Consider the following 24624-nt stretch of genomic DNA (forward strand, 5'->3'; position numbering starts at 1 on the left):
TCCAAGTTTTAAGATGCAATAAATCGACCCAACTTGAGGGAAAAAATTAGGGGAAAAAAAAGGAAGGAAACTCAGTTATATCTTTAATAGAAATAAAATTTAGACCAACACGAAAGGTAAAAATTGAAGCCCAAACACGGTGTCAGCTACGAGTATTTTTCAAAATTTTGTTGTAATACAATTTTAGAATTATGAGTTCCCACACGCTAAAGAAGACATAAAACGAAAAGATGGTTATCCGCTTATAGGTAGAAGAACAGTCAATATATCCCAAACGAAAAAAATAAAAAAAAAAAATCTTCGAAAATGAAGCACGACATTTTTTTTAATCATTTTTTTTTCCACTTTGATTCCATTGGGCATTCCGTATCTATATAAACCCACCAAAATATCCCCTTCGACCTAGCAACAATCCCAGTTGCAAAGTTCAATAATATTCCACGCACAGAGAATTAAGCCATGGAGGATTATTCTGTTCTTCAACCTCTGCCTATGGCACTCTTTTTCGCGGCCTCTCTTTCGTTTCTGCTCGGCCTGATCTTCAGGTTCCGCCGGAGGTTGCCCTTCCCACCGGGCCCAAAAGGCCTGCCCTTCATCGGCAACATGCTGATGATGGACCAGCTCACCCACCGGGGGCTCGCCAAGCTCGCCCACCGCTACGGCGGAATCTTCCACATGCGCATGGGGTTCCTACATATGGTTGCTGTTTCCGACCCGGAGGTCGCCCGCCAAGTTCTTCAGGTATACCTTCATTTCTCAACTTAAAAAGCTTAAAATTAAATCTCTTTTATAATACAAAAAAAATACCTGTTCTCGAAGGTTATGTTTTTTTTTATATGTTTATTTTACCTTTTTTCCCCTAAAAACACATTAAAATTAGGATAAAACTTACATTCTTATCTAGTCCTACTATAGTGCTTAAAAAAAAAGTTAACAAATAAAATAGGTTAGTCAAAACGAGCATAGTTCAATGATTAGTATATATCTCGAGTTCAATTCTTCTCCCCTACCTATTGTACTAAAAATAATAATAATAATAATAAAAGAGGTTAATAATAGAAAGGGAAAAAGAGGAAATTTTGAAAAATTTGAATAGCAGTGAATAGGAAATATCCGCACCTAATTGCTTGAAAGAAAATTCCTGTGAGTTATTAGCTAAATTTTATAGAAAAATACTTAAATGCTTATCCGTAAAATTTTTTAAAAAGTACAAAGAGAAATATTTTAAAAAAAAAATAGCTCTTTATAACATCTGGTTCTGACCAATGAAAACAGTTATTTTTCATGTTTAAAAGTATAAAATTCCTTATGTATTTAAAAAAAACAGAGTTTGAAATTTCTAGTGCACTCCGATTAGCTTCTAACTATTGTTCAATTTTAGAATAAAAAATAATTTTTTATCTAGATTTTTGAAAAGTGGATAAAAAAGCACCGGAATTAGTGTTAGTAAATTTAAATATTTAATAACTTATTATTTTTTTAAAATATTTTTTATTTTTATATTTCTTTGTCAGATATTTAATTGTGGTAAGTATAACGAGGAGCGAAATATTTTTCTTTTCTAAATATAAAACGAAGCAGTTATTAAGGGGTGAAATCGCTCCACCAAAAATAAATAAAGGAGGTGAAATATATTTGATATTAATTGACATTTATTATTTAATTTATATTGTTAACAATACAAGGTGCACGACGGCATCTGTTCAAACCGTCCGGCCAGCATCGCCATAAGTTACCTGACGTACGATCGTGCCGACATGGCTTTCGCCCACTACGGCCCTTTCTGGCGACAGATGCGTAAGCTGTGCGTCATGAAGTTGTTCAGCCGTAAGCGAGCCGAGTCCTGGGAGTCCGTCCGGGACGAGGTCGACACCACCGTCACAAAAGTCACCCTCCACGCCGGAACCGCCGTGAACATCGGCGACTTAGTGTTTCAACTCACCCGAGATATTATATACAGAGCCGCATTTGGGACCACCACCATCCAGGGCCAGCACGAGTTCATAGCAATCATGCAGGAATTCTCAAGGCTCTTCGGAGCTTTCAATATCGCCGATTTTATCCCGGCTCTCGGTTGGATCGACCCTCAAGGCCTAAACAGCAGGCTGGTCAAAGCGCGTGGATCACTCGATCGGTTCATCGACACCATAATCGACCAACACTTCGCCAACAACAGCAACACGAGCGACAAACACCGCCGCCAAGTCGTTGACACCGACATGGTCGACGAGTTGCTTGCTTTTTACAGCGAAAGCGCTTCAGTAAATGACTCTGATGATCTACAAAAGGCCATCAAACTCAGCAGGGACAACATTAAAGCCATCATCATGGTAATTAAATTAAAATTGGATCACCATATATATCAAAATTTTATTTCTGGTGTGTTTGGTAGTGAAATGACAGAATCGGTGATTAAAAAAAAAAAAAAAAAAGGAGATTCATTTTGAGATTTGAGGCACGCAGGACGTTATGTTCGGGGGGACGGAGACGGTGGCGTCGGCAATAGAGTGGGCCATGTCGGAGCTGATGAGAAGTCCAGAAGATCTGAAGAGGGTCCAACAGGAACTGGCCCAAATCGTAGGTCTCGAACGACGTGTCGAGGAATCCGACTTGGAGAAGCTGACGTATCTAAAATGCTGCCTCAAGGAAACCCTCCGCCTCCACCCGCCGATCCCGCTGCTCCTCCACGAGACGGCGGAGGACGTGGAGGTCGCCGGCTATTTCATCCCGGCGAGATCCCGCGTCATGGTTAACGCGTGGGCCATCGGTCGGGACCCGGCCTCCTGGGACGAGCCCGAAACCTTCCGACCGGCGAGGTTTCTGGAACCGGGCGTCGCCGATTTCAAAGGGAGCAACTTCGAGTTCATTCCGTTCGGGTCGGGTCGGAGGTCCTGCCCCGGAATGCAACTGGGGCTGTACGCGCTGGAGATGGCGGTGGCCCACTTGCTCCACTGTTTCACTTGGGAATTGCCCGACGGAATGAAGCCCAGCGAAATGGATATGGGTGACGTATTCGGGCTCACCGCTCCGAGAGCGACCCGACTCGTCGCCGTGCCCACTAAGCGGGTTCTCTGCCCTCTCGTTTGAGCAAATATCAAGCCGAGGGATGGAAATGGAATCTTCGCCTTTTCTGTTTGATTTTTCATTCTGCAAAAACCAGTACACAAAAAGAGGGAAAAAAAAAACTAAAAGTTCAATAAGCTGAAAACGAAGGTGATTTAATGGCCGTGTTTATGGAAAAGGAAAAAAACTTCATTTTGATTAAGCTGAATTGTATTTGTATGTTGAACTGTAATGTTCCCAAAATACCCCTCGTACATATGGACATCCTCATTTGTTCATTCCCTTTCTCAAATGATATATGAATGAATTGAAAGGACGGTTTAATCCCATAAAAATGTAAGGAGTTCTTTTATTACCTAAACTGGGGAAATTATTATTCAACGATACAATAACAAAAATAGCAATTAGAGCTAAAAGTGATTGCATTTTAAATTGCAATATACCAGATTGAGCGTGACCTAACATAAAATTTATTTACTTAGAGAGCAAGAAAATAAATCTACGAAACCACCTAATTGATGCCAACAAATAACTGTTTAACCATTTGCAGGAACAAAAAACTGCCGCCATTTAATTTCTAGAATTTGTTAATTTCTATGCATGCTCAAAGGCGGGTTTAAAACAACTAGGACAAAATCAAGTACTAATTTTATTCTGGGGTAAATTATAAAAAAAAAAAAAAAAGACCCTTCGAATTTTCCCATTGTTGTAAGAATACCCTTCTCCTTTCGATAGTACCATTTACCTTTTGGAAACGTTTTAGAAAATATCTTTTTATAAAAACATCTCTTAAATTTTGAATATAAAGTTTACTTTGTAAAATTTGGAATAACACGAGGAAATGTTGGGAGAAGCTTCACTACTCCCCGTTCGTTGTTCTACATTTTTTACCATGTCAACTTTCCATTCAAAATATTAACAAATGTTTGTTCAAATATATTTTTGGAATGTTTATATAAGTTCAATGACAGTATTTAAACCTTTGAATCAAACATCAAATTTTAGGGAGACTTTTGTAATTTAGTCCGTGTTTGCCTATTAAAACGGTTTTATTACTACTATCGTTAAAAGGTTTAAAAGAATGAGGGAAAACATATATTAATTATACTTTATAATGTTTTATTAAATTTAAAAGTCTAATATATTAAACTAAACTAGAAGAAATCTACATAGCTCAGCGATAACTGGCATATACCTCCAACTAAGAGGTCGTGAACTATAAAAAATAATAACCAACACGTGCATAAATCAACAATATATATAATTAACTTCTTAAAGTTCAAATCTTCACCGTTTATATGTCGCAACTAAAAAAGGTATAAGATAATAGATACTTAAAATAGTTCATTATTTAGGGATGAAAATATAATTAAATTTAGAGCTTGAAAGTCCAAAATAAATTAATATATAGTTTTGGTTGAGAAAAACTGGTATAACATATTTAGCAAACTAAAGTATTTTAAAGTATAATATGTGAAGGTAAAAATTCAAACTCATAACCTTTAAATCCCGTAACTCATTAGATAAAGTATTAAACGTACATTTTACGGATTATTCTAAGGTGTGGGGACCATCGAATAGTATCTAAGGTATAAAAATGGGACTAATTTCCCATTTATTGATGTGATTGCGAAGCAGACGTGCTGCCTTTATCCCACTGAAGGAGTGTGATTGGCGAATTCATCCCTGCAATTGGGATAAGATTCTCCATCAAAAGATTTAAAATCCACAATATAAGATAATTACCAAAATCCCCAAAACACTTGTCTCATCTTCATTAGCTTCACGTTTTTATCCCATTTGCAGAAACTGCCCATTGCAATCCCAATGACAAGCAAAAATAAATAATAAATAATAAATAATTCCAGAAGTTTCACTACAAAAAAGAAATTCAGGACTACTAGAAGATTGAGGTCGAGTTAAAGAGAGCCACATTAGGTTGCATGTTATTTTCACAAGTTGTTGAAGAAATGATTGAAAAATGTGGTGTTCGGTTCATTCCAACGGATTCTAATTTTACCTTTTTTTTTATTTTTTCCCCCTTTTTGTAAACCTAATCAGAAAACAAAAATATGTTCTTTTCAACTTTTGCATTGAGATATTAATATGTGTAAGTGAACAATTATATTGTTAGAACTCAAAATATCCAAAACTGAAGATTTGTAGCAGAAAGTAGCTAATTATTTGTATACTTTTTACAGTTGGGAAGGGGAAAAAAAAATCAGTATCTATTGTAAATTTTTTCTTTTTCTTTTTTTTTTCTTTGAGAAATTATTGTAAGGCTTATTACAATTGTTTTGTTATAATATAATATTGTGTCTGCGTGCGTGCATAAAGAATTTATTCTATATTAATATTACATCACAGAACTAGATGGAGATTCGAACGATAATTCATAAAAAGATGCACCCACGCATATAATCACGTGATTCGTGAATAATAATAATAATAATAATAATATGTTTCTTTACTGTAAAGTTGTTATGAATGTTTTAACCATTTTTAAGTACAACGTAGGAGTGAGAGGATTCAAACCTCTAATTTTGTGAGCATTAAGTAATATCTTATCCAATTGAATTATGTTTTAATTAACAATTTATATTCAAATATTAATGAATATATTAACTGAATATGACTCAATTGAATATGACATTTGTCGTCGATTAAAAAGTTGTGAGTTTAAATCTTTATCGTAATAAGTTCAAATATTAACCTATATTAATATTTGTTTCTAAATTAGTTGGAACATGGCGCACACTCAAAGGGATTAAATAGTCTTTTACTACATAAATTGAGTTTGATGGTTTAATCCACCTTAACATAATTGCCAAAAGAGAAAAACAAAATAATATTTAGATATTTTTGGAGGTAAATAGCGCTGTCTTTGTCTAAAGGACTGTACCAGGAAAGAACCATTTAAACATATTGAAAATTTCAGCGCGTGATCTAATGTAAATCTTTGAATTGAAAAATATCTTTAATTTTATAAATTTAAAATATGGTGGTTGCTTAATAATCTAAGACTGCGTAGCTCCAAATTTTTTAAATAAAAAATATCTTTTCATTTCGGAATTTAAAGCTATCTATGTTAGTGGAAAGAAAATAAATATTTTTCAATTTTGCCTCTGTGAATTTGAAAAGAAAAAAAGTTTCTCTTCACTGTATTAAAAGGAGAAATAATGAAGGAGAATCATTTTTCTTTTACCGTCTCTAATTCAATAATTTCAAATATATTGATTTCTTATTAATTATTATTATTTTAAATACAATGTGTGAGATTGAAATTCAAATCCACGATCTTTTAATTGAATATAGGTGGCTTAACTAATTGAACTATGTTCGGATTGACATATGTATATGTATATTTATTACTGTACTTTTTTTTTTTTTTACAAAATTACTGTGCTACTAACACAAGGTCAATTACTAATTTTTAATTTTTATTCAAATATTTATTGTATCGTTGGATTATTGTTATTCGTTATGGAGGGAACTGTGAATATTAACTAGTTACTATTAGATTCTATTAACACAGGGCTGAGGCCCAAGGGGCATTTATAATCAGCCACTGGCCCAGTTCATTTATTTATCTATTTTTACGAATTTGGGTTTGTGAAGTGGTCCCAATTGAAACGAGGCCCAATTAATTTTTTTTATTCTTTATTTTTCTCGTTTATATAATATAGGCTGTACTCTAAAGCTACGTGAGGCGGCGAGGGTAGTTTTCTATTTTTCAGTTAATGTATTGCAACTTAATCTAGGTTTCATGTTTTTTCAACCAATATGATATGTCAAACTATGACATTATAAAAATAAAAATATCACGTTTTTTTTTGAGGAATAAAAATATCATGTCATTGAGCTTGTTTAAAAATAATTTTATGCCTTACCTAAAAAGTATGGTATGTTATACATGTCACTTTATTTGATCGAGTATTCACTTTCTTGTAACATTGTCTATTGTTCTGTTTATCAAATGAGTTAATTTTCGTACAATAGACGAATCACATCACCATTTAACTATCAGTATTAATAACAATGATTATTGAAAATTATAATTCAAAGTTCAAAAATATATAGTTAAATCCTCTTCGAATTTAGGAACTAAATCTAGAGCCATCAAAATTCATATGCATGTATGCTATGACTCGTAAGGAAGGTCATTAGGATCTTGACTAATTGAATTATGTCAAGCTTGACAAATTAAATAAAATATTACTAAAATTTTAAGCATTGAATATTATATATGATATGCAACGAATATAAATACTCATTTGAAACTTATTAAAAGACGAAGGCTAAGATAATAAAGGTCAAATCTCATCGAAACTAAAGAATCAAATCCAACTTACTTAATCATGCAATTTAGTTTTCTATTAAACATAAAAAATAAACTTTGTTGTATCTCCAAGATCATTTACATTTTTAAATCTACTTTCAACTTTAATGGAAAATATATGAATTAACTAACTCAGTTTCACTTAAAATATATATATATATATATATATATATATATTAAAAATTTGATATTTCTACTTTTTAATATATTAAGTAGTTATAATTACGTGATTTTTCCTTGCCAAAAAAGTAGAATTATGTTTACATAACATTATAGAAAAATTTATTTATATAAATTTTAAAATACAAATCATATTTCTGGCTCCAAAGAAATTTATTGGTGGAAAAAATGAACAAATTTAAAAAATTATCATCATTGTAATTTGAAGCCGGAACACAATAAATATCTATCTAGAACTAGAAATTTGTGAGTTTAAATTTTTACTTCCACCAATCCTACTAAAAACGTTGTAAATTATACTTTGCAAACCTGCGTTTGGGGCCTTGCGTGCGAAGAGGAAGAAGAACTGTGAAATAAAAAACTTCCCATCGGAAATTTCAACACCTGTCTGTCTGTTTCGCGAAAGCTTCGGAGAAAAGTGAACCATCAATCCACGGAAAACCAGCCAAGGCCGAAGATGCAGAGATCGAGGCGACGCTGTGAGGGCACGGCTATGGGTGCCATCGTCCTCGATCTTCAACCCGGCCGTGGACTCGGCCCCTTCAATCTCGGTAATTTTCCCTAATCCCTACCCTTTCTTCTTTGCAATTTGATTGTGTGCCTCCCTTGAAATATCTGAAGTCCGAGATAGAAATTCCTAGTATTGATTTCGATTCCAATATTCGTGCTTCTGTTTCGTTTACTTTTTCTCGGCTACTGCGCGGGCGGGACTATTACGGTAGAAATTATCGGCTGCTTCGAATTAGATGTTTTTGCGGTTCCTTATTTAACATTTGGTGATTTTCGTTGGGGTATGAATTGCTGGTGCTAGAGATTAGGAAGTCCTCGTTTTAATGTGAATGTCAACATTTAAGTACCTCATTTATGTTTCAGGAATGCCAATTTGCGAAGCATTTGAACAAATAGAGCAGCGGCCCAACATCTATGACGTTGTCCATGTGAAATACTTCGACGAGGTGTAGCTCTAGACTACAATATTTTTTTTTTGGCCATGTTAAATTAAGTGCATTCTCTGATTCATTCTTGTCAAATTCTGGATATCACTCCGCTGAAATTGTTGATTGGTTGTCGGATATGCTTAATATGAAATTTACTACAGAACTTACATTTTTTTTTTATCTTCATAGTTGAATTTCACTAGTAGTTGAATGCATTCCACTGCAATTGGTTTAATACTGTATGTTACTCTTTTTTGTTGTAGGAGCCTCTGAAACTCGATATTGTTATCAGCTTTCCAGACCATGGCTTTCATCTTCGATTTGACCCTTGGTCACAGGTATTTTTGTTCCCTTGAAAATGCATTAAAAAAGAGATAGGATAGATGGTTTCTTGAGAGTGACATGATTTAATTTTTAAATATCATTGTTAAATTGTTGCCGTTATCATCATTTATTATAGTTGTCTTCAAGTATTTTATAAGCAAAGGCCGTAGCTGATTAGGCATCTTTGTGTCTCAAGGAATTAGTTATGAAAGAAACACCTTAATTCTTCTTAAGGAATTATAAGTTTCAAGTTACTTTTTGCTCCAAATTAACTAATGCTTGCTCACTACTTGTTAGAGGCTACGTCTTATTGAAATATTTGATGTAAAGAGACTTCAAATGCGATATGCTACTTCTCTGATCGGGTAGGTGATTGAACTTTCATGTATGGTACATAAAAATATCTTATTCAGAAATTGATGATCGTTACTTAATTGCAGAGGACCATCAAATCTTGCTACCTTTGTAGCAGTATATGCGCTTTTTGGGCCAACTTTTCCTGGAATCTATGACAAAGATAGGGGTGCTTACACTCTATTCTACCCGGTATGTATTTTCACTACCTGGTATGTATTTTCACTTTGCAGGCCAACATTTGTAAAGTGATATATATACTCTTTGCCTGACATTTATTTGTCGTCTTCGATTATATTCATTATATGTTGCAGGGACTTTCTTTTGCATTTCCAATACCAAGCCAGTATACAGATTGTTGCCATGATGGTGAAGGTATTGTATCATGATTACCATTCACTAGTTTACCTGCCTCTTGGATTCTTGAGTTCTGAGGAGAGTAACTTGCTACTCTTGATTATAAAAGCGGAACTACCATTGGAGTTTCCTGATGGCACAACCCCAGTGGCCTGTCGTGTCTCCATATTTGATAGTTCTACAGTAAAAAAGGTTGGCGTAGGAGCCTTAATGGATAAGGCTTCTGCTCCCCCATTGCCTGCTGGCAGCCTCTATATGGAGGAGGTCCATGTTAAGGTCTGCCTTCTCTCTTCATTTGCACCTTTTGTCATCTGAATTGCCTACCTGCTTAATTTTTTCTGTTTTTCAGCTTGGTGGTGAATTATACTTTGCTGTTGGTAGTCAGCATATTCCTTTTGGTGCTTCACCGCAGGTAACTTTGAGGCACCATGTTATGCTTTGTTGTTACTTGTTAAATTACCTTTTAATCCTAAAATATTAAAGCTATGTATCAGATTAATTAAAGTAATAACATACAAATATTTGGTTGTTTTGATTAATGAAACCCATTTTAAGGACCATTAACTTCAAGAGACAGAAGTTAGAATTTCTCTCACACCAATAAATGTGGGGTGTTTCTTTATGAAAAAATGCATCCTTTAGTTGGTGGGAGGTATTTTTGTGTTTTCTCACCACGTGCAAAAAAAGAAAAAGAAAAAAAAACCATTTAGACTTCATTTCCAAATTTGCTTTAAACAAATATGGCAAGTAACAGAGGGAAGAAATATATTTATGGGATTCTTGATGGTTGTAGGAGACATCTACCGTTGATACTATCTTCCTCTCTCAAAGTTGCAGCTTTTTTTTTACTTTTCTTAAAATTCTATGTTCTCTTATATAGCATTTTAGTCCCTTTTTCTCCTCCTTGACCAAAAAATTTTCTATTGCTGGTAAAGATGGTTCATAACCTACTACACGTTTATTCTTTATTGTACTCTTTCTCTCATACACACATTCTTTGCAGGACATTTGGACTGAATTGGGGCGTCCTTGTGGAATCCATCAAAAACAGGTTTCCTTACCTACCACTTTGAACTAGAGTTTTGTGAGTATCGATATTTGCTATAATTGTGACTGTTAGATAATAGATATATCAACTATTTATGTTGAGCTGAGTTTTCTGGTTGAAGTCTTGACCTATTTTAAGGGGAGCAATTAAGTAGTAAGCTATTGGCTTAGGTTTGCAAGCTATCAGGCATTCTTGGGCATAATTAGATAAACTAGTTAAATCTTTGTGCATATCTATATAATTAAAAAATCAAGAATGCCTACATGTAATTGTTTCTAGATATTTGTTGCTCCTATGGCTTAGCATATGTTTGGTTGATAATCTGACAACTGAATTTTGAAAACGAAGGATTCATTGAAAAATAAGGTTGTATTCCATGTCTTCAGTATTTTCGAGCATGTGTTTGTTGTAGATTTATAAATTGAATATCAATTTAAAAAATTGTTCAAATGTGTTCGGTGATATATTTGTAAACAATTAGAATAGTGATATGATAGTCACAAGCTAAATATTTAGTTTATTCTAAAATATTATTAATTAATTTATTAACATATATGTTATAAATTTTATATAATTATTATTTTACAATATTATATAATTATAATATATTATGTTATATATGTTTTAATTTTAACAAAAATGAAATAAGTTTATAAACATGAAATAATATATTTATAAATAAATATTATATTTTTTTAATCTAATTCTGGATTTTAAAATTAAAAATTAAAAATCTAAAATCTGAGAACACTAAAAATCCAAAAACAAATTTGCTAATCATATTTTAACTATTTGAAAACAAGAAACAAAATTTGGATTGCGGTTCTAAAATTTTCGAATTACCAATTTTTTTTTTTTTGGGTACAGGTAGATCAAATGGTTATTCACTCTGCATCGGATCCCCGTCCTAGGACAACCCTTTGTGGTGACTACTTCTACAACTATTTTACCCGTGGTTTGGACATCTTATTTGATGGGCAGGTACACAATCATGTAGTGTTTCTCAAGATGATAAATGTTGATCCTTTGAGCTCTATAGTTCTCAAAGTACCATGTTTGGTTTGCAGACTCATAAAATCAAGAAGTTTGTTTTGCACACTAACTACCCTGGTCATGCTGATTTCAACTCATACATCAAGTGCAATTTTGTAATCCATGGTGCGGACTTACATGGAATATTACAGTCCAAATTTCTTCAGAATTGTGCATGCCAGAGTGATTGACTATTGTAGTTGTTTCCTGCAGTTTCAGGTTCTTTTGATGAAACCAACTGTAGAAGCACTATTACCCCCAGCACGAAGTGGGAAGATGTAAAGGTAAAGTTAATCTTGCTCGCATTTTATCAATAGGGTCACCTTCTATAGTATTAGAAGTCATCGGGAGTAGGTTTAGAACTGTGTTTATTAAGCCTATTTGATTGCAATATTTGGGTTGCTTTGCTTGACATTTTATTACCTGTAATGGATTCATAACTCTTTATATTTGGTTAATCATCATCAAATTTTGCCCAGATTGGAGTTCTTACACTCTCATCTGTTTAAGTGCTTTTTGAAAAAATGGTATGTCTGATAGTTTTTTATATGAAACTAGGAAGTCCTTGGGGATTGTGGGCGAGCTGCTATCCAAACACAAGGTTCAACAAACAATCCTTTCGGATCTACTTTTGTCTATGGCTATCAAAATGTTGCATTTGAGGTGAGTTTTTACGCTTTTGCTTGTTATTACTAGTGTCCTAATTTGCACCTTCCCTAAGGAAAAAGAAAAGATGATTTTGATCATTCTGTTCCCTCTTCTATGAAAGACAGCCATTATGAGTTGATTGTGTTATTATAAGGCCGGGTGTTAACGAGCATCAATGGCATTGACAGGTGATGAAAAATGGTTACATCGCCACAGTTACTCTCTTCAAGTCATGAGATATAGGACCCTTGCTGCCCATGTCCGTTTGTTCCAAGCTAATTATGGAGGTTGGATAGATTGCTTCTCACTCTTGTTCAATTTGAAATGGCTGTTTAAAGAAAATGAAGCGAGCTTCTTATAATATGGGGTATCTGGTTTGATTATATGGGGTATCTGGTTTGGGTAGCATCTGTATTTGTATATATTCTTACCCTATTGGCCTATTTGGATCAGCAAATACTCTTAAATAGACATTAATTATAATGTTGGACAGCAAGCATGATGATGTACATAACTATTGATTTGTAAATAAATATTATACTCTTCTAATCACCATGTTCAGAGGGATCCTGTACCCCAGCATCAGTTTCTGAAGTTCATTCATGCTGTGACTTTAGACAAGTCATAGGCGTTCACTGTGGCGCTTGATAAGTGAATTTGATATGACTTGTACAAACAGATTTCCCTCATCTTTTGTAGCGTGTCGAAGTTTCTAAAAATGCTTGGAAATATTTAAATATTTTTAGATGAAACATTTAATTATTTTCTTCCCTTTGGTTCAGTCACAAATATTTTTATATGGTAAGAGATTGAAAATGCAAATACATACTACATAGTCATTCCCAATGGGATAGATGGGAAGCATCTCAATTTCATTTCTTGAGCTTGAAAAGTCTAAATCCCAACATATTAAGTATAAACACCTGATTATTTGAAAGCTTGGCGATTCAATGCGAGAGTGGAGGCTAGATATTCAAATCAATCACTTTATTACCCCTCTTAGAAGAAGAACGGCCATCTCCATTTGAATAATCTTTTACTCCTGAGACCCTCAGGTTTTGCTGCTTCTCACCTGGCTGTTCATTTTGGACTCTCACAGTCTCATCCTGTTCCACCACTTGTGCATTTAGGTCCTTGATATTATCCATTTTATCCCCTGGAAACTGCAAAATAGCCAAACAAAATTACAACTTTGTAATTATTGTTTTCTATAACCATTGATTCACCAACCTCAACTCCCTGCCTCAACAGGAGATATCTCTTGTGCATTCTTTTCCCTCCCACATGAACAATCATGTCGCACTGTAAACAAAGGGAACTCCCATCTACCTCACAGTAAAAGAAAGCTGTAAAACAGTCTCCATCAGAATAATGTTTAATTCTTAACCATCCAAAACCCTCACAAAACCCTCTTATCTCCTCCAAAGCAACACAAATAGTCAAACCTGGTGCATTTTCACATATATCACAGTGAGAAACTTCGCTCGGATTCGCTAGCCCAACCCTCACATGGCGACTCGCTAGCTTATTGCACATGTGCACCTGCCAATTTATCTAACATCAGCAGAAGATCCAATTCGAATATCTAATCTTTAAGAGATGAGGAGATTAGTGATAGTGTTGATATATATAATTACCTTGGTGTCACATTCTGCGCAAAGGGCAGCCTCATCGGCAGCACAAAACAAAGTCGCGGCGGCGCTTTCGCAAGAGTCACAGAGTATCCTCATCAAAACTGATGGTTCATATCACCACTCATTGCCACCCACAACAGAAACAACGTTAAAGAAAAGATCAAAACTTTACGTTCAATCTCAAAAACCCACCTCATAAACTTGATGAAAAGCACATAATTCGATCAAAACCTGAAAAGGGTGTGTTTAGAATCTCACTTTGATCGTCCCTCCCAAGTTCAGATATCTGATATTCTCGGTGTCGGCTGCTGCTGCTGTTAGGTTATAATATAACAATAATTCCCAACGATGGCTATGGAGACAAGAGAAAAGAAAGATAATATAATATAAACAAGGATAAAAAGATGAGGTGGGTGGAATTGTCAGGGAAAGGAGGTTCGAGAAAAGAAGGACAAAGAATAATTAAAAAAAATAAAACAGAAAGAAATTTAATAGCAAGCGAGATTTGTTTGTGTCAAAATCTTCCTAAGTTCCTCGCATTTGAAAACCCATTCACTAATTACCACATAATGGAAAGAGTGTGGGGACATTGAAATTGGCTTGTGCTTTGATTTCAGCCACAATTTTCTCCTCTCATATCTTACATGGGTCCCAATTTGTAGCTTTTGGGCCCCCCCTCATCCAGAAGGGGCAGCCATATGAACAACACGTGACTTACAGAAAACTTGATTATCATCTCTCTCTACCTAACCAGATTCGATATTTGTGGTGCGAAATATACACATATATAGTGGAAGGAACGACAATTGGGAAATCTTGGAGGGTGGAATCCCACTTGTTTTCAAAGGTTTGCTCATTAATTTATCTGGTTGTAATTTATTTGACAAGGTTTGCATTTGGCATTACATTATATGTTGACAAAGACTTGCCATGCAATGGGGAAGTTTTGAACAATCAGTATCAAAGACAGGATGTAAAATTAATTGCAGTAACATGCCTTGCTTTTCTTCCACTTATGTCATCTAATCTTAAGATTTTAGTTAGATATTGACAGAGATATGGTATGATTATGAGATGATGGAGTGATGTGTGTGTAACACTGTATCTGATTATTGGGATATATTTGCAGAAATTCATATGAGGATGTGGTTGAGAGATGATAGAAAAAAATAATAATAATAAGATTGATTTGGGATGGGGACCTTCTTCACCCTGATCATCTCCAGTACTTTTTAATTACTGCTGTAGATTTCTATCAACTTTTCATTGAATTATTGATTCATTTGGCATAGTGTTCAAAAAAATTGGGGAACTTTCTGATGATGCAATGAAACAAAATTTCTCTAGGAACCCTCAAATGAATTACTTTGAGGGAGAAAATGAAAGATATATCTTATTTCCAGATCCCACCTAAAAAAAATATTTCCTTTTTAGTTAAGTAAGGATGGGGCAAAGATTAAATATTTAGGCGTTTGGTTGGGTTTAATTTAATATTTTTGGAATAAGATGTCTATGAATCAAAAGATAATTGTAAATTAATTAATTAACCGTGATCAACGTTAATTTCATAAATTAAATATAATCTATATTAAAATGATCCTTAAACATACACAAAATTAATTAATAGTTGTTGTTTTAATTTTATGGATAGAAAAGACATTTGAATTTTTTATAATAACTAAAATTAAAAGAAGAGAGAACCTTAAAAAAAAGAAGAAAGAGAGATGAAAAATAACAAAAAAAAGAGAGAGAAGAAAAATACTTCACTGAAGTGGGAGATCGACAAAAAAAAAAAAAGGAAATCTCTACATTTTAGCTTATTAATATGATATCTGGAAAAAAGATAATTTATCCGAAGTCATGAATAGCTTTAAGCCTTCAACCAAACATGACTTCTATGTTCAAGCTCGTTATCGATCTTGAAACCTCCAACCAAATGGCCGGGAACGTTTATTGATGTATTTACTTATTAGATTTTGACATTTCAAAGAATTTATATTATGCATTTGATTAAACATTTTAAAATTTTAATGATTTCACAAAAGTTGACTATTCTTGCAGGGTTTGGTACATTCAAACTATTTAATTAATTTTAGTCTCTCTTATTTTCTCCCCCAAAAAAAAAGTCAAGAAAGTAGAGGAGAAACGACCGGATGATTAAAACCATCAGTATCAAGTATCAACAGTGTTTCAATTTAATTCATTGAAAACAGAGTTACCTCATAAACTCAGTTATGGGCCGCTTGGAAAACCAATCCATTTGTTTTGGGCCGGCCCAGTTGGAAAAAGCATCGATCCGCAGCTGGTCGCAGCGCAAAAGTGGGAGTGCTTTCATTGGCCTCATAATAAAGATGTCCTGAAAAAGCTGAACCAATTCCCTTTAACTCCTCAATTATGCACTTATTGGAACGACTTAATTCTGCAATTTTAATTCTCTTTAATGCCTTCCCCTCTCTCTCCGTTGCATTATTCCATTAGCTTATTTATTCACACGTAGCTTCTCGTGAAAAAAAAATAAATAAATAAAAAATTGAAAAAAAGTTCGATTTATTATTATTATTTTGGGGTTCATGGAAACGAGCGAGAGAAATTAATGTGACGGGCGGATAAGATTTAAAAAAGGTAAAACGAAGCATATAATTATTAGAAAAAGAAACAGCACCGTACACAAGATTCAAATTCAAGATTGAATTACTTTTGGCAGAAAAGAAAAGAGATTGAAAGATTAGTTGGACAATTATTGATGGGCGACATTGACCATGAAAATCTCCAAGATTTCAAAAGAAATTTCCGATGACATTCAACCAACTCCCTTCCCGCTAACATAGACACTAATTATTCAAATCTGTCGCATCCAATTTTCATAATAGTTTTCACCCCCTTCCCATTCTTTTATAAACTTTATTATTTTTTTTTTTTTGGAATTTGTTGGGGGCAAAATATTTTTGGTGATAAAATGGGAGTTTTAAGATTGGTGTGTTTGGACTAAAAAGTCCAAGGGGGGAGGAGAATGGAGATAGTGACCATCAAACAAACTACAAAGGAAAATCACAAATTAAAAGAAAACAAATGTGGAGATTTTATGGAATTGGAGAAAGGGGAAAGTAAAAGGGTGGGATTTGAGGATTACATTTGGTCAGAAATTAGGGGCGAAAGAGAGAATTGGTTGGATTTTTGAAAATGAAAAGAAAATGGTGAGCTAAAAAACAAGAGGGTGGAGTTGGCACAGAAATTTCTGTCACTGCTTTTGCTTGTGACATCGCCCATTGCCTCAGCCACAGCCCCAAATTGAATTCTGCAGTAACAATTAGAAAGAGAAATGGGTTGCTTCACTTTTTTGCATTTTATGTCATACATGACTGCGATATTCGGTCTGTCCTTTTATGGCAACCACTGTTTCGCCTTTCCCTCCATAAAGTTGAAACCAATGGTAAATTCATAAGGGTAAATTGTGAGGATAACCATACCCAAACTATCAATTACCTTACATACTTGTTCAACATTCCAAGATTCAAGATTTCCCGCCACACACTTAGGGTTTTGATATCTCTACAATGGTACGGTATTGTCTGCTTTGGACAAAATCCTCACAGCTTTACTTTCGATCACTTCTTTCTCTGACCACTGTACAACTTTGTTTACACACCTTGAAACCTCGGCATAAATCATTGAAATCTAATAGACTGTGGAATTGTTGATTTTGCAAACCGACCACTATAAATTCCCGTGTCTCTACTTTGAAACTTTCTATTGATTATCTTAATTGTTCAGTTAACTCATTGGTTCATCAAGTTAATTTGTCGGGAAGTTGGGTTTACTATTACGAATTGAATGATAATATGATGACAAGATTCAGCGAACTATTATACTACATTTTTTAGTCTAACAAGAAAGGGAGGAATTTGAATACATGATCTTTAGAAAGGTAAATGATATTTTGACTAGTTGAGTTATATTTGGATGGACGATAATAAACCTAAAAATTACGAAATAGATTTTTTCCCCCTTTTGATTGATTGAAATATTAATTAAGTGTGGTGCAATTATATTTTACCAAGCTAGTGAAGTGTCATGTTTAAGTAGAGATTTGATTGTGTTATATGTATAATTTTCTAAGAAGTGTGGGATGAGATTGAAAATAATAGACATTTGAAAGACAAAGTGCATATATTTTAGCCTATAATTGTGACAATAGAGACAATATAACATATTGTCGTGTTGATTATAGACATGCTATGCCTAAGAAATCAAGGCAAGACCACATATGTGTAGCTTACTTATGTCCAAATCGTGCATTGAATATGGAGAAAAAGTTAGTTTTTAAAATACAAATTAATAGTTAGATGACTGTTGATTTTAATATCATATTTTCATATAGTTTAATCATTATAATGAGTGATATATTTTAAAGAATAATTTGATGTATCCTTCGTTCAAACATCATAAATTTAAGACCAATAATTTTTTAAATGCATAATAATTGCATCCTCTATAAATTATGCAGAGTACATAAAAATTTATGGAACAGTTTTGGCAAACAAATATATGGATACATAGAATTGGAAAGGAGGAAGTGTCTTGGGCAAAAAAGGCAGTCTTGATTCTTAAATGTATGGAATTTCACAATGTTCTTTGAGGTTCTCCGTGGCTTTTGCTTGGCTAAGAGTATTGGCTTTTCTTTTTCTTCTTTTTTTTTTTAATATAAATAAAAGACTCTATTTGATTTGATTTTTGTTTCATCTAACAAGTTTTATGGAGATAATTGTGTTCATCTATATCCTACGTATCGTATCATGCTATTTCCTAGTCAAAGTGGGACTTTTGTTTGCATTCCCTTTGCAAACCTAACCATTTCAAACTCTATTTTAATCCAACTATGGTTCATTTCTTCCTCTTTTTAAGCTTCATTTTGTTCAATTTTATTGGGAGAGAAAATCATATTTTGAGAGATTAGTTTTCTTTTTAGAGTGTAGTTAGTGAGAACTTGTATAGGTGTGGAACTTTCTTATATTGTTTTTGGTTAATCCTAGATTAGAAAAAAGTATTTGTATTAGTTTGATTGTGAACCAATGAAAATGATCAATATAAATTGAATCATGAATCTGTAAAATGATCGGTACAGTATTTACTCTTAAGTCCATTAAAGGAGTGATCAATCAATCACATCCAAAGAATCTTAGAAGCGAAATAGGAATTTTTCAAGAACTTTCGTTGCCATCTCTGTTCCCAGCACTTTTATATTTTATATTTTGATTAGTTTCCTTAGTTCAATGGCATGTCACTAGATTTACAGTGAATTAATTAATTTTTACGGTTTTCCTTGTTAGATTGCATAATAGGTGATTTGTTTATTTAATTTAAGTTTACTTATTCAGTTGAATTAAATTAAAATTAAATTTAGATCAAGTTTTAATTTAGCAAGCAATCCTATTTACTCTCCAGTATGGTCGTACAATTTTGTTTTGTTTGGTTTATGTTTTATTCTCGTTTTCGAAAAGGAAAATATGTAATGTGACAACAAACCGTTCTTTTTCAAAAGAATAACCCAATTTTAGTAGAAATTCGAAAACTAATTGCCCATTGCTGACCAAAAAATGAGTACAATTTAGTGGAATTACCTTTCTGCCCGTTTTATATTTTGTTTCAAAATAAATTTCGACATATCTCATTGTCTTCCCCCATTCTTACTAATATAAAAAAAAATAAAAAATAAGAAAAATAAAAATGTGTCCAATCTTCACCTTTTTTTTTAACTCCAACAAAATAATAATTTTTTTTTTTGAAAATATGTAAAAAAAAAAACAATCTACTCATAGTCAAGGTGTTTGAACTCCTAACTTTAGTCAGCCAATAAATTATATCAAATACTAAAATTAAAGTTATAAATCTTATAATATAATATTAAGGGGAAAAATGTCCATAGAACCAAATGATTGTTTCATTCACTCACTCATCAACATCATTGTCCCTTTGTATTTTTTTAAGTATAATAAAAAAAATTCCAATAAACTTAAAATGATTGTGTGCATTTGTCGGCTATGGAGTTGATTATTAAAAACAATTAAATAAACAATTGTATATGTTAAACTTTTCAAATCTATTCCATCTTTGTCCCTAACCTCACAAAATATTTAATTTAGTTCATTAACTTAAACAAATCATTTTGGTCTATAAAATGTTTAAAGATTTATTTTAACCTATGAGCTATATAAAAATTGTAATACTTATATAGAGAGGTATATAAATGAACCGTGCACGTGTGGGAGAGATCTAAGCCTAAATAATAATGATTAAGAAAAATTAAAAAAAAAAAGAGGAAAGTTACGAACTTCCTAACCATACCAACCAAATAAATATTTTTTTTCCCGACTCATTCAAAAGTGTTTGACTTGGAGCACTTTAATATTGGGTGACATTATAGAGAGTTTTCTTTATTTACCTGAAGAGAAACAAATCTAAAAGGACATAATAAAACCTTAACTATAAATTTAAATTTAAATACATCTCTATATATATATTTTTATTTTATTTTAATTTTGTATTTTCAACTATTGTTTATTTGGTCATGGTACTTTGAAAGATCTATCTTTAATCTCCAGACTTTTTAAAGGAGGCCATTTTAGTCCTTTTATTTTTCGTTTTCATCCACTAAATTTTTTTAAACGTAGCTATAAATTTTTATTAAAAGATTTTACAAATAAAGATTAAATTGATATTTTTTAAGAGTATAAACACCAAATAAATTAAATTTATTAATAGTGACTCTGTGGGAAGAAAGTATTAAATAGCATAGAGAAAAAGGGAGGGAAAAAAAAGGAAAAAGGAGGGGAAGATTATGAAGGGAGGGAGAGTGCGTAATAATGATTAAAAGCCACAATCACATGAGAAGAGAGTAAAACGTGAGGCCCGGCCCAGCCCATCACCATCGGTATTCCAATTCTAACCCTCCCCTTTCAAAAAGCTCTGCTTCACAATTTTTTGGCTAAAACAAAACACTCTCTTCTTCACTTCCGCGTCTTCTCTGCTCTGCATTTTTGTGCGCCACTGTGCCTTTTCTGGCCCCCTCTCCCCTCTGCGTCCCCACATTATACGCTCTCCTCCTCCCCCAACGTCTCTTTCTCTCGATTTTCTTATTCCTCCCTCCATTCTTTGATTCCTGTAATGTAATGCTGATGTAATGCTGTGTTAGCCTTCGCTTTCCATGGCTATGGAGCTTCTTCTCGTGGTTCTTGCGCTGCTCTGTGGCCCCTTTTCGTCCTCCGCCGACACCACCGCCCAAACCCTAGCAGAGATTCAGGCGTTGATGTCGTTTAAACTTAACCTTCACGATCCTCTCTCTGCATTGGGCGGATGGGATTCTTCCACGCCATTGGCGCCCTGTGACTGGCGGGGTGTTGTCTGCACCGCTAATCGGGTCACCGAACTCCGATTGCCTCGTCTTCAACTCGCCGGTCGTTTGTCCGATCAGTTGGCCAACCTGCGGATGCTGCGCAAGTTGAGTATCCGCTCCAATCTATTCAACGGAACTATTCCCTCTTCTCTCTCCAAATGCTCGTTACTTCGTGCTGTTTTCTTGCAGTACAACTCGTTTTCCGGTGCCCTGCCGGCGGAGTTTGGTAACTTGACGAATCTTCATATTCTCAACGTGGCGGAGAATCGTCTCTCTGGTGTCATCTCCGGCGACCTACCGCGGAGCTTGAAGTATCTTGATCTCTCGTCGAACGGATTCTTCGGGCAGATTCCGAGGAGCGTTGTGAACATGACGAACCTTCAGGTCGTCAACCTCTCGTTCAACAGGTTCGGCGGAGAGATTCCGGCGAGCTTCGGGGAGCTTCAAGAGCTCCAACACCTCTGGCTCGACAACAATGTTCTGGAAGGGACATTGCCTTCTGCTATTGCTAATTGTTCGTCGCTCGTTCACTTGAGCGCCGGAGGGAATGCGCTCCAAGGCGTAATCCCGGCCGCCATTGGAGCGCTTCCGAATCTCCAAGTCATCTCGCTTTCGCAGAATAGCCTCTCTGGATCAGTTCCTTACTCCATGTTCTGCAACGTCTCGACGCATGCGCCGTCGCTTCGTATCGTTCAACTTGGATTTAATGCGTTCACGGACATCGTGAAGCCTCAGATAGCGACATGTTTTAGTGCTCTGCAGGTCCTGGACATCCAGCACAATCAGATAAGGGGAGAGTTTCCTTTGTGGTTAACGCGGATTACGACTTTGACAGTCCTGGATTTTTCAGTCAATGATTTATCTGGCGAGATCCCACCCGGGATTGGGAATCTTTTGGGACTGCAAGAACTCAGAATCGCGAATAATTCGTTTTACGGGGCGATTCCCGTAGAAATCAAGAACTGCGCCTCGCTTTCTGTTATTGATTTCGAAGAGAATCGCTTCACGGGGGAGCTTCCGACGTTTTTGGGCTATATGAGAGGTCTGAAACGATTGTCTCTCGGAGGAAATCGTTTTTCCGGCGCGGTTCCGGTTAGTCTGGGCAATCTTTTGGAGCTTGAAATCTTGAATTTGGCGGACAACGGCTTGAACGGAACCCTTCCGCTGGAACTAATGGGACTCGGGAATTTAACGGCAATGGAACTCGGTGGGAACAAATTTTCTGGGGAAATTCCAACTGGTATTGGGAACCTCAGTCGCCTGGAGATTTTGAATCTGAGTGCAAATAGTCTTTCTGGGAGGATTCCGTCCAGTCTTGGCAATCTGTTCAAGCTAACAACTCTGGACTTGAGCAAACAGAATCTCTCTGGGGAGTTGCCATTTGAGCTTTCTGGTTTGCCTAATTTGCAGGTTATTGCTCTACAGGAGAATGAGCTGTCTGGGAATGTTCCTGAAGGGTTTAGTAGTTTGGTGGGTTTGCGGTATTTGAATCTGAGCTCGAACGGCTTTTCCGGCCAAATCCCTGCAAATTACGAGTTTCTTCGATTACTAGTTTCTCTGTCACTGTCAAATAATCGTATCTCCGGGTCGATTCCTTCAGAGCTGGGAAACTGCTCTGATCTTGAAAATTTGGAGGTCCGTTCAAATACTCTATCAGGGCATATTCCGGCGGATCTTTCTCGCTTATCTCAGCTGCAAGAGCTTGATTTGGGTAGGAATAAATTAACTGGGGAAATACCTGAAGAGATCTCTCGTTGCTCGTCTTTGGAGTCGCTCCTTCTGGACTCGAATCATCTTTCCGGTAGCATACCGAAGTCGTTGTCGGAACTCTTGAACTTAACCACGCTTGACCTCTCTTCCAACAATTTGAGTGGTGTGATTCCCGCTAATCTTAGCTCCATTGCTGGATTGGTGAGCTTAAACGTCTCGAGTAATGATCTCGAAGGCGAAATCCCACCCCCTTTAGGCTCTAGATTCAACAACTCATCGGTGTTTGCTAATAATTCTGGTCTATGTGGGGAACCACTGGCTCGGAATTGTAAGGACACAGAGAAAAAAGATAGAACGAAGAGGTTGATACTATTGATTGCTGTTGCTGCCAGTGGAGCTTGCCTCTTGACTTTGTGTTGCTGCTTCTACATTTTCAGCCTGTTAAGATGGCGGAAGAGGCTCAAAGAGAGGGCGTCAGGGGAGAAGAAAACGAGTCCAGCTAGAGTGAGCTCCGCCGCAAGTGGTGGGCGTGGAAGCACTGAAAATGGAGGGCCAAAGCTGGTGATGTTCAACAACAAGATTACTCTAGCCGAAACAATCGAGGCCACGAGGCAATTCGGCGAGGAAAATGTTCTGAGCCGAACCCGATACGGGTTGGTTTTCAAGGCTTGTTACAACGACGGTATGGTGCTCTCAATCCGCCGCCTCTCAAATGGATCATTGGACGAAAACATGTTCAGAAAAGAAGCTGAATCACTGGGAAAAGTTAGGCACCGCAACTTGACTGTTCTTCGTGGCTACTACGCAGGCCCTCCTGATATGCGCCTGCTTGTTTACGACTACATGCCTAATGGAAACCTTGCCACTCTCCTTCAGGAGGCATCTCACCAAGATGGTCATGTCCTAAATTGGCCAATGCGGCATCTAATTGCTCTTGGAATCGCCCGTGGCCTTGCCTTTCTCCATTCCTCCTCCATTATCCATGGAGATGTCAAGCCACAAAGCGTTCTATTCGACGCCGATTTCGAAGCTCATTTGTCCGATTTCGGGCTGGACCGTCTGACAGTCGTCACGTCGGCTGAAGCATCCACCTCAACCTTGGTGGGAACATTGGGCTACATTGCACCAGAGGCAGTGCTAACAGGGGAAGCCACCAAGGAATCAGATGTCTACAGCTTTGGCATAGTGTTGCTAGAGATTCTAACGGGGAAGAAACCGGTGATGTTCACAGAAGATGAAGACATTGTCAAGTGGGTGAAAAAGCAATTGCAAAGAGGCCAAGTTACAGAGCTCCTAGAACCAGGCTTGCTTGAGCTGGATCCTGAATCATCAGAGTGGGAAGAGTTCTTGCTGGGCGTGAAAGTTGGATTGCTCTGCACTGCACCCGACCCCCGTGATCGGCCGACCATGTCCGATATCGTTTTCATGCTCGAAGGCTGCCGAGTCGGGCCGGACATCCCCTCCTCCGCCGACCCCACCTCCCAACCCTCGCCGGCATAACCCCCCACCCCACCCCATTTTTACCCAACTTGGAATTTTTAACCGTAACTGATTTGAATGTAATTTCATTTTCCATTGTCAAAAAGTTCTTTCTTTCTTTTGTTTTT

At 35.7% G+C, this 24624-nt stretch overlaps 4 protein-coding genes across 5 annotated transcripts; 3 read left to right on the forward strand and 1 right to left on the reverse strand.

Annotated features, from left to right (window-relative positions):
• The first annotated feature begins 391 nt into the window (after window positions 1–391).
• LOC111005469 (cytochrome P450 84A1-like) lies at window positions 392–3341 on the forward strand. Its single transcript, XM_088126421.1, has 3 exons — window positions 392–741; window positions 1686–2330; window positions 2464–3341. The coding sequence occupies exons 1-3, from the start codon at window positions 460–462 to the stop codon at window positions 3085–3087; spliced, it is 1551 nt and encodes a 516-aa protein (XP_087982547.1). The 5' UTR covers window positions 392–459; the 3' UTR covers window positions 3088–3341.
• A 4514-nt stretch (window positions 3342–7855) lies between these two features.
• LOC111005677 (PHAF1 protein At3g51130) lies at window positions 7856–12835 on the forward strand. Its single transcript, XM_022277269.2, has 14 exons — window positions 7856–8133; window positions 8456–8538; window positions 8784–8858; window positions 9142–9209; window positions 9285–9390; window positions 9513–9573; window positions 9665–9831; window positions 9905–9967; window positions 10559–10606; window positions 11471–11584; window positions 11671–11761; window positions 11849–11919; window positions 12194–12298; window positions 12472–12835. The coding sequence occupies exons 1-14, from the start codon at window positions 8040–8042 to the stop codon at window positions 12517–12519; spliced, it is 1194 nt and encodes a 397-aa protein (XP_022132961.1). The 5' UTR covers window positions 7856–8039; the 3' UTR covers window positions 12520–12835.
• Window positions 12836–13134: 299 nt separating this feature from the next.
• Window positions 13135–14404, reverse strand: LOC111005678 (B-box zinc finger protein 19). Of its 2 annotated transcripts, none has more exons than XM_022277271.2 (5): window positions 14176–14404; window positions 13921–14018; window positions 13729–13825; window positions 13514–13629; window positions 13135–13446 (listed from the first exon to the last, which is right to left on the reverse strand). In XM_022277271.2, exons 2-5 carry the CDS (start codon window positions 14011–14013, stop codon window positions 13249–13251), a joined length of 504 nt encoding a protein of 167 aa, XP_022132963.1. In that variant the 5' UTR covers window positions 14014–14018; window positions 14176–14404; the 3' UTR covers window positions 13135–13248. The 2 variants fall into 2 exon arrangements, with proteins under 2 accessions (XP_022132963.1, XP_022132962.1); XM_022277270.2 differs by having other exon boundaries at window positions 14149–14404.
• Window positions 14405–20879: 6475 nt separating this feature from the next.
• On the forward strand, window positions 20880–24624 carry LOC111005731 (Leucine-rich receptor-like protein kinase family protein). Its single transcript, XM_022277345.2, has one exon. It carries the CDS (start codon window positions 21119–21121, stop codon window positions 24515–24517), a length of 3399 nt encoding a protein of 1132 aa, XP_022133037.1. The 5' UTR covers window positions 20880–21118; the 3' UTR covers window positions 24518–24624.

The sequence above is a fragment of the Momordica charantia genome (assembly GCF_013281855.1).
Source record: "Momordica charantia cultivar OHB3-1 chromosome 1 unlocalized genomic scaffold, Mcharantia_2.0 BLBB01000001.1, whole genome shotgun sequence".
NCBI lineage: Eukaryota > Viridiplantae > Streptophyta > Magnoliopsida > Cucurbitales > Cucurbitaceae > Momordica > Momordica charantia.